The sequence below is a fragment of the Mirounga leonina genome, unplaced genomic scaffold (assembly GCF_011800145.1).
Source record: "Mirounga leonina isolate KUSES-001 unplaced genomic scaffold, KU_Mleo_1.0 Mir_507, whole genome shotgun sequence".
Classification (NCBI taxonomy): Eukaryota; Metazoa; Chordata; class Mammalia; order Carnivora; family Phocidae; genus Mirounga; species Mirounga leonina.
This window is the reverse complement of record NW_023270789.1, coordinates 5,852,845-5,865,266: the sequence shown is the minus strand read 5'-3', so window position 1 is coordinate 5,865,266 and position 12,422 is coordinate 5,852,845. Positions and strand designations below refer to the sequence as shown.

At 39.0% G+C, this 12,422-nt stretch overlaps 1 protein-coding gene across 11 annotated transcripts in view; it reads right to left on the bottom strand.

The window, feature by feature from the left end:
* Positions 1–8,425, bottom strand: part of PHTF1 (putative homeodomain transcription factor 1) — a 66,614-nt gene extending 58,189 nt beyond the window's left edge. For 3 of the 11 annotated variants that reach the window (XR_004676486.1, XR_004676485.1, XM_034990262.1), the window contains exon 1: positions 6,872–7,541. Coding sequence is in view for 2 of the 11 variants with exons in the window: in XM_034990269.1 (XP_034846160.1) it covers positions 6,872–6,928; positions 7,561–7,605 (102 nt within the window). In the remaining 9 variants the exon portion in view is untranslated. The other 8 variants (XM_034990269.1, XM_034990268.1, XM_034990270.1 and 5 more) reach the window with 8 other exon arrangements.
* Positions 8,426–12,422: the final 3,997 nt, after the last annotated feature.

Sequence of the window (12,422 nt, the reverse complement as noted above, 5' to 3'; positions counted from 1 at the left end):
GAAGGAAGGAAGGAAGGAAGGAAGGAAGGAAGGAAGGAAGGAAGGAAAGAAGGAAGGAAGGAAGGAAGGAAGGAAGGAAGGAAGGAAGGAAGGAAGGAAGGAAGGAAAACCAAAGAAAAACAAATACAAATATACTACTTTGAAGGGACACATGCACCCAATGTTTATAGAAGCATTATCTACAATAGCCAAATTACGGAAGCAGCCCAAGTGTCCCTGGACTGATGAATGGATAAAGATGTAGTTGTATGTATGTATATATTTATACATACATACATATATACAGTGGAATATTACTCAGCCATCAAAAAGAATGGATGCCATTTGCAACACCTGGATGGAGCTAGAGAGTATTATGCTAAGTGAAATATGTAAGTCAGGGAAAGACAAAGATCATATGATTTCACTCATATGTGGAATTTAAGAAACAAAACAAATGAGCAAAGGAGAAAAAAAGAGAGGGGCAAACCAAGAGACAGACTTTTAACTATAGAGAACAAACTCACGGTTACCAGGGGGAGGTGTGTGGGGAGATGGGTGAAATAGGCGAAGGGGATTAAGGAGTGCACTTGTGATGAACACCAGGTGATATATGGAAGTGTTGAATCACTATATTGTACACCTGAAACTAATAGTACCCTGTATGTTAACAGGAATTTAAATGAAAACTTAAAAAAAATAAAAAGAAATTTAAAAAAATACTAGAATGCTCATCTTAGCAAATATATCCCAAGGGATATGGGAGTGACTAAGCTGAGCTTCATCACTGAAAATGATGTTAGACCTTAAATTTAATATATTCTCCCAATTAAGAAATTTTAGAAGACAGTTTTCATTGGGAATATGTATGACATTCTTGTGTACAATATTATGATTTCTCCTATGCTTTTCTATTGGCATAACCTAAGAAAATAGTTATATTGAGATATAATTTACATATTATAAAACATCCATTTTTAGGTGTGCAGTCTTAGTAATTAATTTAGTAGATTTCTAGTATATTTATAGAGTTGTGCAACCATCATCATATTCAAGTTTCAGAACATTTCCATTAACTCAAAAACAAGAATGGCAGTAAATCTCTGTTCCTATTCCCCAGCCACAGGCAGCCATTAATCTGCTTTCTATTTCTATATATCTGCCTTTTGTAGAAATTTCATATAAACTGAATTACACAGTATACAGTCTTTTGTGTCTGGCCCCTTTCATGTAACATAACATTTTTGAGGTTCATCTATTTTGTAGCATGTATTAATAGTTTTAATTGCTAAGTCATACCCCATTGCATAGTTATAGCATATTTGTTTATCACTCACTAGCTGATAGACATTTGGACTTTTTTTTCCAGTTTTTGGCTATTACAAATAGTACTGCTATGAATATTTGCATGTGCTCATATGTTTTTATTTCTTCTGGATAGATACCTAGGAGTAGAAATGCTGGGTATATGGAAAGTACATATTTAATTTTTTAAGAAACTACCAAACTATTTTCCACTTTCCATTCCCACCAGCAGTGTAAGAGCATTTTAATTCCTCCATGTCCTTGTCAACACTTGGTAAGGTCACTCTTTTGAATTTTAGCCATTCTAACAGGTGTATGGTAGTATCTCACTATGATTTTAATTTGTACTTCCCTAATGACTAACAATGTTGAGCGTATTTTCACGTGCTCATTAGCCATTCATTTACCTTCTTTGGTAAAATATCCATTTGAATATTTTGCCCATTTTTGTATTGGGTTTTTTGTCTTCTTATTGGGTTGCAGGAGTTCTTTATATATTGTACATACAAATACTCTAAATATATAAAAAATATATAAATATAAAATGTTTTCTCCCAGTCTATGGCTTGTCTTTTCATTTTTCAGTGGGATGGATATTCTGAAGTAAATCCTAACCTATAGCTATAGATTTTTTGTAGACACCCTTTGACAGATTGAGGAAATTACTGTTTATTTCTATTTTATTGTTAATGGGCATTAAATTCTGTCAAATGCTTTTGTTTCTAATGAGAAGATCATGCAGTTTTGTCCTTTATTCTATCAACATGGTATATTACATTAATTTATTTTCAAATGCTAAACCAACATTGCATTCCTAGGATAAACCCCACTTGGTCACAGTAGATAATCCATTTTATATGTTGTTGAATTTGGTTTGCTAATATTTTCTCAAAGATTTCACACCTATGTTCACAACGATTTTTCTTGTGATGTCTTTGTCTGGCTTTGGAATCAGGATAATACTGATCTCATAAAATGACTTGGGAAGGGGCGCCTGGGTGGCTCAGTCGTTAAGCGTCTGCCTACGGCTCAGGTCATGATCCCAGGGTCCTGGAATCGAGCCCCGCATCAGGCTCCCTGCTCAGCGGGAAGCCTGCTTCTCCCTCTCCCACTCCCCCTGCTTGTGTTCCCTCTCTCACTGTGTCTCTCTCTGTCAAATAAATAAATAAAATCTTTAAAAAAAAAAAAAAGAGTTGGGAAGTGTACTTCCTCCTCTGTTTTCTGAAAGAGTTTGTGGAGGATTAGCGTATTTGTTCTTGACTTAATTAACTGCTATTCATCCTTCAGATCTCATTTAAGTATCAGTTCCTCAGGGAAGGCTTCTCTGACCTCCTTGACTAAGTCCATTTCCCTTGTTATAACTGTAATGGCTTGTAAATAAGCTCTTCTTCTTGTAAAAATAAATAAATTTTATTCATTAATAGGATTTTTATTATTGTTTCTCTCCCAATTTACTTTAAGCTCCAGGAAAAGAAAAATATTGAGTGTTTTTGCTCATCACTATGTAGACATTAGTGCCTAGCCTACTACCTGACACGTGGTAGGTAGGAGCTCAGCAAATACTTGGCAATTGAAAAATACATAATGATTGGGGCGCCTGGGTGGCTCAGTCAGTTAAGCATCTGCCTTCAGCTCAAGTCATGATCCCAGGGTCCTGGGATCAAGCCCCGCATCAGGCTCCCTGCTCCACGGGAAGCCTACTTCTCCCTCTCCCACTCCCCCTGCTTGTGTTCCCTCTCTGGCTGTCTTTCTCTCTGTCAAATAAATAAAACCTTAAAAAAAAAAAAAAAGAAAAGTACATAATGATTGCTTTAGTTTTATTTTTGGTATTTCTTTCCCTTCTTTACTTGGAATTATTTTCTTTCTCTAGATTCTTGATATATTAACTTGAATCACTGTAACTCTTTCTGCCTAGTCAATCTAGACATTTTTTGTTCATATAGACATTTAGAGTGATATAATTTCATCAAGTATTACTTCAGAAACATTCCATAGATTTTGTTATAATGTCTGTCCTTCTATCCTTCAAAAACACAAACACCATGTGGCCTCCCTATTCAAAAACCATGAAAATGTTTCCATTTTCTATAGAATAATATCAAAAGTTCTTAGTGAAGCAGTCAAATCAGCTCCAAACTGATACATGGCCTATCATCTCACCTATATACCTTATACTCCAATCAGATACAGATAGGGCTATTTGTTCTTTTCTTAAACAAGTATTATACTTCTGTTTATAAGTACTTTTCCCCTTGTGCTCAGCATCTAGCAAAATCCTTAAACACAGTAGCTCAAGAAACATTTGTGGAAGAGTTCACATCACTTTTCATACTCATAGTTAAGATTTTTAAAGTTTACATCTTTTATAATTTTGAATTATATTTTTTAATTGAAGCAATTGCTATGTTTTATTCCCATGTCCTCACATTTGCAAATTTTTCTCTTTCCAGTGGTAACACCTTCTGTTTTATTATTTATTGAAGTATAATTAACATACAGTTTCAGGTGTACAATATGATGATTCAACAATTCTATATGTTACTTATTACAGTAAGTATCCTCTTAATCCCTTTGATCTATTTCACCCATCCATCAACATCCACTTCCCTTCTGGCAACCACCAGTTTGTTCTCTGTATTTAAAAGTCTGTTTTGTCTCCTTTTTTGTTTATTCATTTTTTTTTGTTTCACGAATTCCACATATGAGTGAAATCATATGGTATTTGTCTTTGTCTGACTCATTTCACTCAACATTATACCCTCTAGGCCCATCCAAGTTGTTGCATATGGCAAGATCTCATTCTTTTTTATGGCTGAGTAATATTCCATTTTATATGTGTGTGTGTGTGTGTGTGTATATATATACACACACACATACACACACCACTTCTTCTTTATCCATTCATCTACTGATGGACACTTAGGTTGCTTCTGTATCTTGGCTATTGTCAATGATGCTGCAATAAACATAGGGGTGCAGATATCCTTTTGAAGTAGTGTTTTTGTTTTCTTTAGGTAAATACCCAGTAGTAGATTACTAGGTCATATGGTAATTCTATTTTTAATTCTTTGAGCAACTTCCTTACTGTTTTCCACAGCGGCTGCACCAATTTACATTCCCACCAACAGTGCACAAGGTTTCCTTTTCCTTCATATTCTCACCAGTACTTGTTATTTCTTGTGTTTTTGAGTTTAGCCATTCTGACTGGTATGAGGTGACATCTCATTGTGGTTTTGATGATGAGTGATGTTGAGCCCTGAAGAGACGGTCTTTTCCCCATTGTACATTCTTGCCTCAAATTATATTTTTATTACATAATTTCTAATTTTATTGTATGGTGATCTGATGTTGATATTGCTCATTATTTTTAATTTTCTTTAATTTTTTGTTAAAAAATATTTATATTTGTATAATCTATTTTTAAACTGCACTAAATAGTTTGTACCCTATACTTTGGTCAATTTTTGTCTAAGAGTTAAACATACTTAAAAAGATATCTTGGGGGGCGCCTGGGTGGCTCAGTCATTAACCGTCTGCCTTTGGCTCAGGTCATGATCCTAGGATCCTGGGATCGAGCCCTGCATCGGGCTCCCTGTTCAGCGGGGAGTCTGTTTCTCCCTCTCCCACTCCCCCTGCTTGTGTTCCCTCTTTCGCTGTGTCTCTCTCTGTCAAATAAATAAATAAAATCTTTTTAAAAAATTAAAAAATAAAAAGATATCTTGGCTTTTCTCCCACCACCATTAGACTGTGAAATTCAAGTGTCTCTTGTTTACTGTATTCTTAGCACCTAGAACATGTTGGTACATCAGCTCAGCAAAAGTTTTAGAGTTGTCTTTTATTCTTTCCACTGCTGCTAAATTAAAAGTATACATTAAGGAATAATTAGGTAGATTACCTTATGACAGAACAATGAATAAAAAGACATAATAGATGGTGTTAAACACAGCAACAGACACTGAGTTCCTAGTATGAATCAAGATGTTCTAAGAAGGTAATGCAAACACAATTCCTACCTTTGAGGCCTATGAAGATGCACAGGTTAACAAGTAACTTTGATATGGTATACTAAAAGGAAGGTATGCATAAAATGGAATGGAATTAAGAGATGAGAATATCTTTAGTTGGGCAGGGGAAGAAGGTAGGTAAGGCAATTTTATAGCAGTAAATAAATTCTTTTTAAGGATAAGGAAACCAAACTCAGGAAAACTACAGTGCTGCTCAAGATCACAAGGCTAGGGATCACAAAAAGAAGATCTAACTCCCAGTTCTATGCTCTTTCCATTATACCTTACTTACTATCAGTACTTTACAGCAACTAACAGAACAGGATTTAGAGAGTTCCAAAATAAAATCTGGGGTGTTATTCATCCTACCCCATGTCTTTAACATAGAAAAATCAAGGACTGTACAAAATTGTGAAAGTTAGCCATGTACCATGTAGTTCCAACAACTTGCCAGTTGATTAGCCTATAAAAAGCATGCACCCTACAAGTGTTGGATAAATGTATTTCACCCGAGATTTAAACATCCCAGTCCAATGAATGTGACTTAGAGATAAACAGAACTATTAAATTATTAAAGATTTGCTGCAGACCCTTTCTGAACACTTAAAAAAAATATATTACTAAGTGTTCAGAAAGGGTCTGCAGCAAATCTTTAAAATAGCAAGGTCCAAAACAAGAATCTGCCAGCCATTATTCAGCACATTCCAAGGAAGTGAGACCCTGAATCTGTTGATCTAGGTATTAAAGTCAATATAGAGAGACATTCTTTTAGGGGCAGAGATGGTCCTTTAGGCTTTTCTACACCTGTCAAGACTATCTGATTACATTTGACTACCAAGCAACCTTCCCATGACTAATTTGCACCACCCTCCCATCTCCTCCAGTACATGTTGAGTAATGTTCCAACCCTGACTTTGGAACATTAGGTTATTTAACCCTCCCCTCTGCTATTATAAATTAATAAACTGGCATTCTGAATCCATGTCACTTTTTGGTTGGTTAACATGAAATTACCCTAAGAATCTGCACGGTTCTAAAAGCAGTGTAGAAAAAAGTTTAAGAACCTGAGAACTTAAAACCATACTCTAAACCAGTAATTGAAAAAGTGATTCAGGCCACAAATGGATTTGATTTGGCTTGCGCAGGAAGAGAAAAAGGAGAAGAAAGAAAAAAGAAGAGGAGAATGAGGTGGGAGAGGAGGTAGAGGAAAGGCAGGAAAAGGGAAGACGCTCTAAAAAATCTGGATATTTCACATAAAAATGCATCTTCCCAGCTTCTCTTGAAAACTCTGAGGCTCTGGCAGTCCTGGGGCTGCATTGCCAGCATAAGAAGCCACAGCCCCCTTTATAGGGGACATTTGCTTTCTAATTCATCATAGACCAACCACTCCTTTCTATTTCCCTGATACTGACGCCAAATGTCAATTGTCATTTGTCATTCTGCTTGCAGTGTTGTCTTCCTTATAAACGTCAAAGAATAAAGAATATCCATACTTGGTGGATAAGCGCAGATTTTATAAAAAGTACAACCACTCTTCACATTAATTCAGTAAAACAAAGCTAGAATCAAAGAAATCAATTTACCTTAATCTGAGTCTGTTCGATTGACTTTTCCCATATCTGCTGATCATATGCTCCAATCTGAAATAGGGAGCAGGCTATTTAAATAATGCAAAGGAAAATCCTTCTATTTAGGTCAAATCTCACAAAAGTCATGAAACTATTAAGTATCACTATGATACCTGGAAAATGATTATGCTTCTCAGAGGTTAGAATAAATGATTACTTCCAAGGGCTGTTTCCTTCAAAATTCTAAAGTAGCTGGATCTAAAAGTAAGCTAAAAAGCAATGTCCAAAATATTTCAAATTATTACCTTACAAGATACTTCCACTTCGTAAGGAAAACATCAGTAGGAAAACTAGAGAGGAATAAAAGGTAACGGGCAGCTCAGTAAGATTGTTGACAGTACCAATCTGAGCTGTGAAGATAAAAGTTTCAGGTCTAAAAAAAAAACAACAGCAGTTTGATCAGAAGCAAACTTTCAAAGCGTTGCTGTGGCATTGTGTGATGCAGCCTGGAGAAGGCGGGGGGACTAGAAAATCTTACTCGGGGACCTGGAGCTGAGTTTAAAAGACCTAATGACCTTGTGCATCGGTTTTCCATCTAAGGTGAGAGACCTGGCACTACCAGGCTCAGGGAAAACTAGCAGGATAGTCTTTGCGGGAGCTTTTTGCAGGAACTATGCTTTACAAATAAAAAAGATTGGTATTACCTTCTTTTGGTACCACGATATAGCATCTCTCTCATTTGAGGCCATCTGCGTCTCCAGGCTGAGAATGGGATTTCACTGAAAATGAAGGAAAACCAGTCGGTGAGTCCGGTTGTTGAAAGGTACTCTCCCAGTTTGGGGAGAACGCAAAAATCGCTTCTCTCAGCCTCTCCATGAGCTGCTGACTGTCTCTCTCCGGCTCTTTGCCAGGAAAAAAAAAAGACAAAAACAGAAGCAAACCAAACACCTCTGGCGCAGTGGCGCCCCGAGAAGCCTCTCTGCGATATTCGGTGCGAGCGTGTTACAGGGAAGCAGGGGAGGGGACGCGCTGGTGGCTGGAGGCTGAGCTGCACCCCCCTCCTCCGCTCCCCGGCGTCCGGCTCTCACCTGGTGCCCGCTGCCCCGCAGTCCGGCGGCCGGGACCTTCCTCCTCAGTGGCCCCGGCCCCGCCATGAGGCCGGGGGCGAGACAGCGCGCCCCGCAGGCCGCATCTTCCCCCCGAGGCCGAGACGCCGGCGCGGCCGTTACCATGGAGACCGCGGAGGTCGCCCGGGCCTCGGAGGCAGCGGGCCGCCCAGCGCCCAGAGGAGCGCAGTCTGTTGCCGCAGAGCCGGCGCCCTCCAAGCCCGACCTGCAGGGTCACCGGACGGACCGCTCCCCACCCCGAGCAGCCAAGAATGAACTGGGAGAGGAGGGGATAAAAACTGAAGGGCGTCTTCGCGAGCCGCCAGTGGCTCCGGCAATGGCCAGAGGCTCAGTGCCCCGCTGTTCGGGTGAAGGCCGAAGGCCCCCCCCGCGCGGGAGGCAGCGGCTGCGGGGCGGCGGGCGGGCGTCCTGCTGGGCCGGGCCGGCCGGCGGGCCGTGACTCAGGCGGCCGAGGGCTGGGCGAGGGCAGCGCCGCAGACCAGGGCGCAGCCCCGCGGCGGCTTCCGCTTTCCGGGTTTTGCTGCTCAGCTGGCTCCGCCCCCGCCCGGGCCTGGCCGCCGAGCGTTAGGCAGGCGCGGCGAGGGAGGGCCTCGGAGCTACTCGAGCGGCTACTCAAGGCCAAGGGAGCTCCCTCCGATCAACCTCCAGGTCGCGTCCGCAGGAGTGACTTTCCCAGCCATCGATCTAAAGGGGGGCGGTCCTGTTCTTGTTATAGCTCCCCGTTCAATCCTTTGTAACACTTTTCTTTGTTTTACAGGTTTCTTTGTGCTTCATTATTACTACCCGTCTTCCCCAAAGGGCTGTGGGCTCCGCGAGGTCAGAGCCTGGCGCCTGGCAGGAGCCTGGCACATAGGTTCTCAGTCTTGGCTGAATGAACGGATGTTCTCCTGAATTTACGCCGTCCTGGGACGAAGGGCGAGGTGCGCTGCGGCTTAGTGATTGGCTTCCTCTCCCGCCCCCCAACAGCTCTGAGATTGAAGCTTTCTGGGTGCTCGACGCCAAGGGAAGAGGAGGGACGGCTTGGGGCAGTTCCAGGGCGCTTTTCGCAAATCAGGATAGAAGGTGGCGGCGGGAAGAACTGTTCCTAGGTTAAGAACTCAAGCAGGCTGACAGGGGTCAGGAGAATAGAATGGTTGCGCCCTAAAGCGAGTATTTAAGAATACCTTAGTACGGTTTTAAGCTGCTTTCCTCCTCTCTACTGCACGGGGGGTTTTTGGCCATTGATGGAACACTGACCCCCAACGGCCATTCCCACTCCGCTCGAAGCGGTGTCCTTGCTTGCACATAGCATTTGAGTCCCATAAAGCTAGTGACAGATCATCGTTACACCAGCTACCACTTCAGAAAGCCTAAGAAATGCGATTCTAAGTTTTAAGAGCATTTCTTAACTATTAAATCGGGGTAAGGTGAAGTTGTCCCATTTCACTGACAAGGAAAAAGCCACTAAGAAGTAACTCGCACAGAACTAAAAATTATTTCACTCAGGCCTGATTTATTTTTATATTGCACACTTCTGATTTTGCTTCCTGACAGCTTTTCCCCTTAATTCTGTTGGGTTTCAGGACAAATGGCCAACGTGAAAAAAAAACAAACGGATAAATGACGAATGAAAAAGTCGTCATTGTGTATCTAAATATTTGCTTTAAGACATAAATTACGAGCATTTTACTTCATTGCTTAGCGCACAGAGACTTTGGGGGGAATTCATGTTAGAATTGAAATCAGGTAAGTTGCATTATGGAATAGTAGGAAGTAGCAAATCATCTTCCAGGTGCCCCTTTTTACCAAGTTTTCAGTCCTTTATTCTAAGGCTGCCACAACACTGCATGGGCTTTGAACCAAGAACTGCATTCAAATCCCTGCCCCAATTAAAGAACTGTGTGATCTGAGGCAATTTATTCAACCTAACAAGCCTGCTTTCTCACCTGTATTTATTATCTTCCTACTAAATACTAAGGGCTGTGAAGATTAAATGAGATACCCTCCTAGAAAGTGCCTGGCCTGTGGCAGTTACTCAGAGAACATTAGTTCCCGTCCTTTTCTTTTCCTAATCAGAACCAAGGTCTATCAGGGCTTAGCAAGTATCTCAAAGAAAGGTTCACACGAAAATTCATGAGGGAAAAAAACCCATTGCATTGTGTCACTTAATACATCAATGACATCCAAAATGTCTATTCACCATCTTCATTAACACTGCTTGCTTGCATGTACTTTGAAAAATATGGACATCACCAGATTAAAAATTTAAGATTGTCCTCTCAAGTAGATATAAGCATCAGAGGGCCCAAGTGCCACAAATGCCAAGTGTAGCTTTTCTTCTTCCAAAAACTAGTTGCATCTCCGTATGATGGAATTTTCCCATTATCTCTGACCTTTTCTTTCTTTCTCTGACCTTTTCTTTCTTTAGGAAAGAAAAGTCACAAGATTTTCCAGAAGATTAGAAAATGACAGGGGACATACAAAGTGGGGGATTAATACTTTAAAAACAGGTTCCAGGTACCTAGAATTCACATGTACTATTCATTTTCTCATGAAACAGAAGTAAAGGACAAATCAGACTTTTGTTTATTAAAAAAATACTTTACAGGGAAAAAAAAAACCTCTATGCATTCCATTGTCCTATTTTACAAAGAAATAGCTTAACAATTTAACACACTTAGACAGCTACAAAAAGCACTGTGTTAAAAGGATTATTATTCACACAAATTTAGATTTAAGACTATTCATTAAAAACCTTTTTAAAACACTCGTTAATGTCAATAAACAAACTAAGGCCACACAACGCAAATAGTCCGCCAGGCAAATTATACATTTCATCTATATGCAAAGACCTCTTAGATAAATTAAAGCCACAGGAAAAAAAAAAAAAGTCTTAGCTGCCAATCAAAATGGAGTTTAGTCACAGAAAACACTATTACATGAAAATTTACAACATGTGATAGAAGTAGTACATAAGTATTTCTTTAGAGAATTGAAAAGTGCTATATTAAGAGACAGTGGTCTCAACTACATGCACAAGTGGATCATAAAAAATTTATGAAGAAAATGGAAGGCCATAATATTTATGGAGATACTTGCTTTTAAAGCAACAAACTTTCAGGATGAGGATAGGTCCCTTATGTGCTAAAGAAAAACATTTGTCTTGTACATTTCCTCTACTTACTGCATGACCAATAAATACAGCTACAACTTGTTTAAAAAAAAAAAAAAACTTAGCAGAAATATGAATTTCTGCCATGTACTAGTGAAAGGCTCTTTTTTTTTTAAACCTGTAGCAATGACAAAATAGATTAGAAAGACACAAACTCAATTATCCTAAAGGTATAAATGCAAATAAGCTTTAATGGCAAATACAGATGAAAATATAATGGGCTAATATTAATCATCAAGAATATATTCACTAAGGGTTTCTTGAATCTTGGAGTCTCATTTCTAAATTAGTTTTCATTCTAGACACTATTTATAGAGGGAAAGGCAATAAGCAAAAGTTTCTCCAGGCATTAAGTGTGAACTTTATGCCTATTAAGACTGATGCAAGATGTTGCAAGACCTCTTTTCCTAAGGTTTGGTAAAGGATTTTATTAAACAAGCTCCATTTTCCCCCTACAAGAGCTTGTAATACCTGTCAACTGATATTCCATCTGTCTCCAAGGGGAAAGGGCACCTTTCAAGTTTTTAATTAAAAATAATAAAGTACCAGTGAAACAAATTCTAAGTACTGAATAAGCAAATTAAAAGTACAATTAAGCTTAGGAATTCATTTTTAAAGAGTTAAAACTTTGGAGGGGAAAACTAATATGTACGTTTTTATTATTATTGCTTTATGAATTTGGGATACCTCTGAATCATAATCCTACTCCTAGCATATCTTGGTAATTACAGAATGACTTCTGGGGCAGGGGGAAGACTTTTATCCTTATTTATGAATACCATAAAATCATTCTACTTACTAAGTTAGGAATATTCATTTATTGGGTCCTTTCCATAAGCACATTTTTAAAATATCCCTCTGCTCCACAAAATACTCAAACTTACAGCCACATTCTGCAAGTAATCTCAAAGAGTTGGCACAACAGATAATATACCAAAAAGGAAGATCAGCTTAAATTTCAGATACAACTTCACTGCCATCACTACTTTACAAATCAGAAGACGCCAGATTGCTCCATGCCTCACTCCACCAAACCAAATAATTTCAAGATTTAGAAAAATTGCAATCATTTGTATCACTAAACTAGGATACAACTTTGAAAGCAGTAAGGAAACTCAAAACTTGAGCTTTTATATTCATCAGTCTTTAAAGCATGCTATTAAATCTAATACTCACATAGGACATTCAGTTTCCAGATACATTACTAGCTAAATGTTTCTCTCTCCATTCTATTGCAATTCTAACATACAATTAATTTATTAGTACATGATTTTAAACATTTGTATAC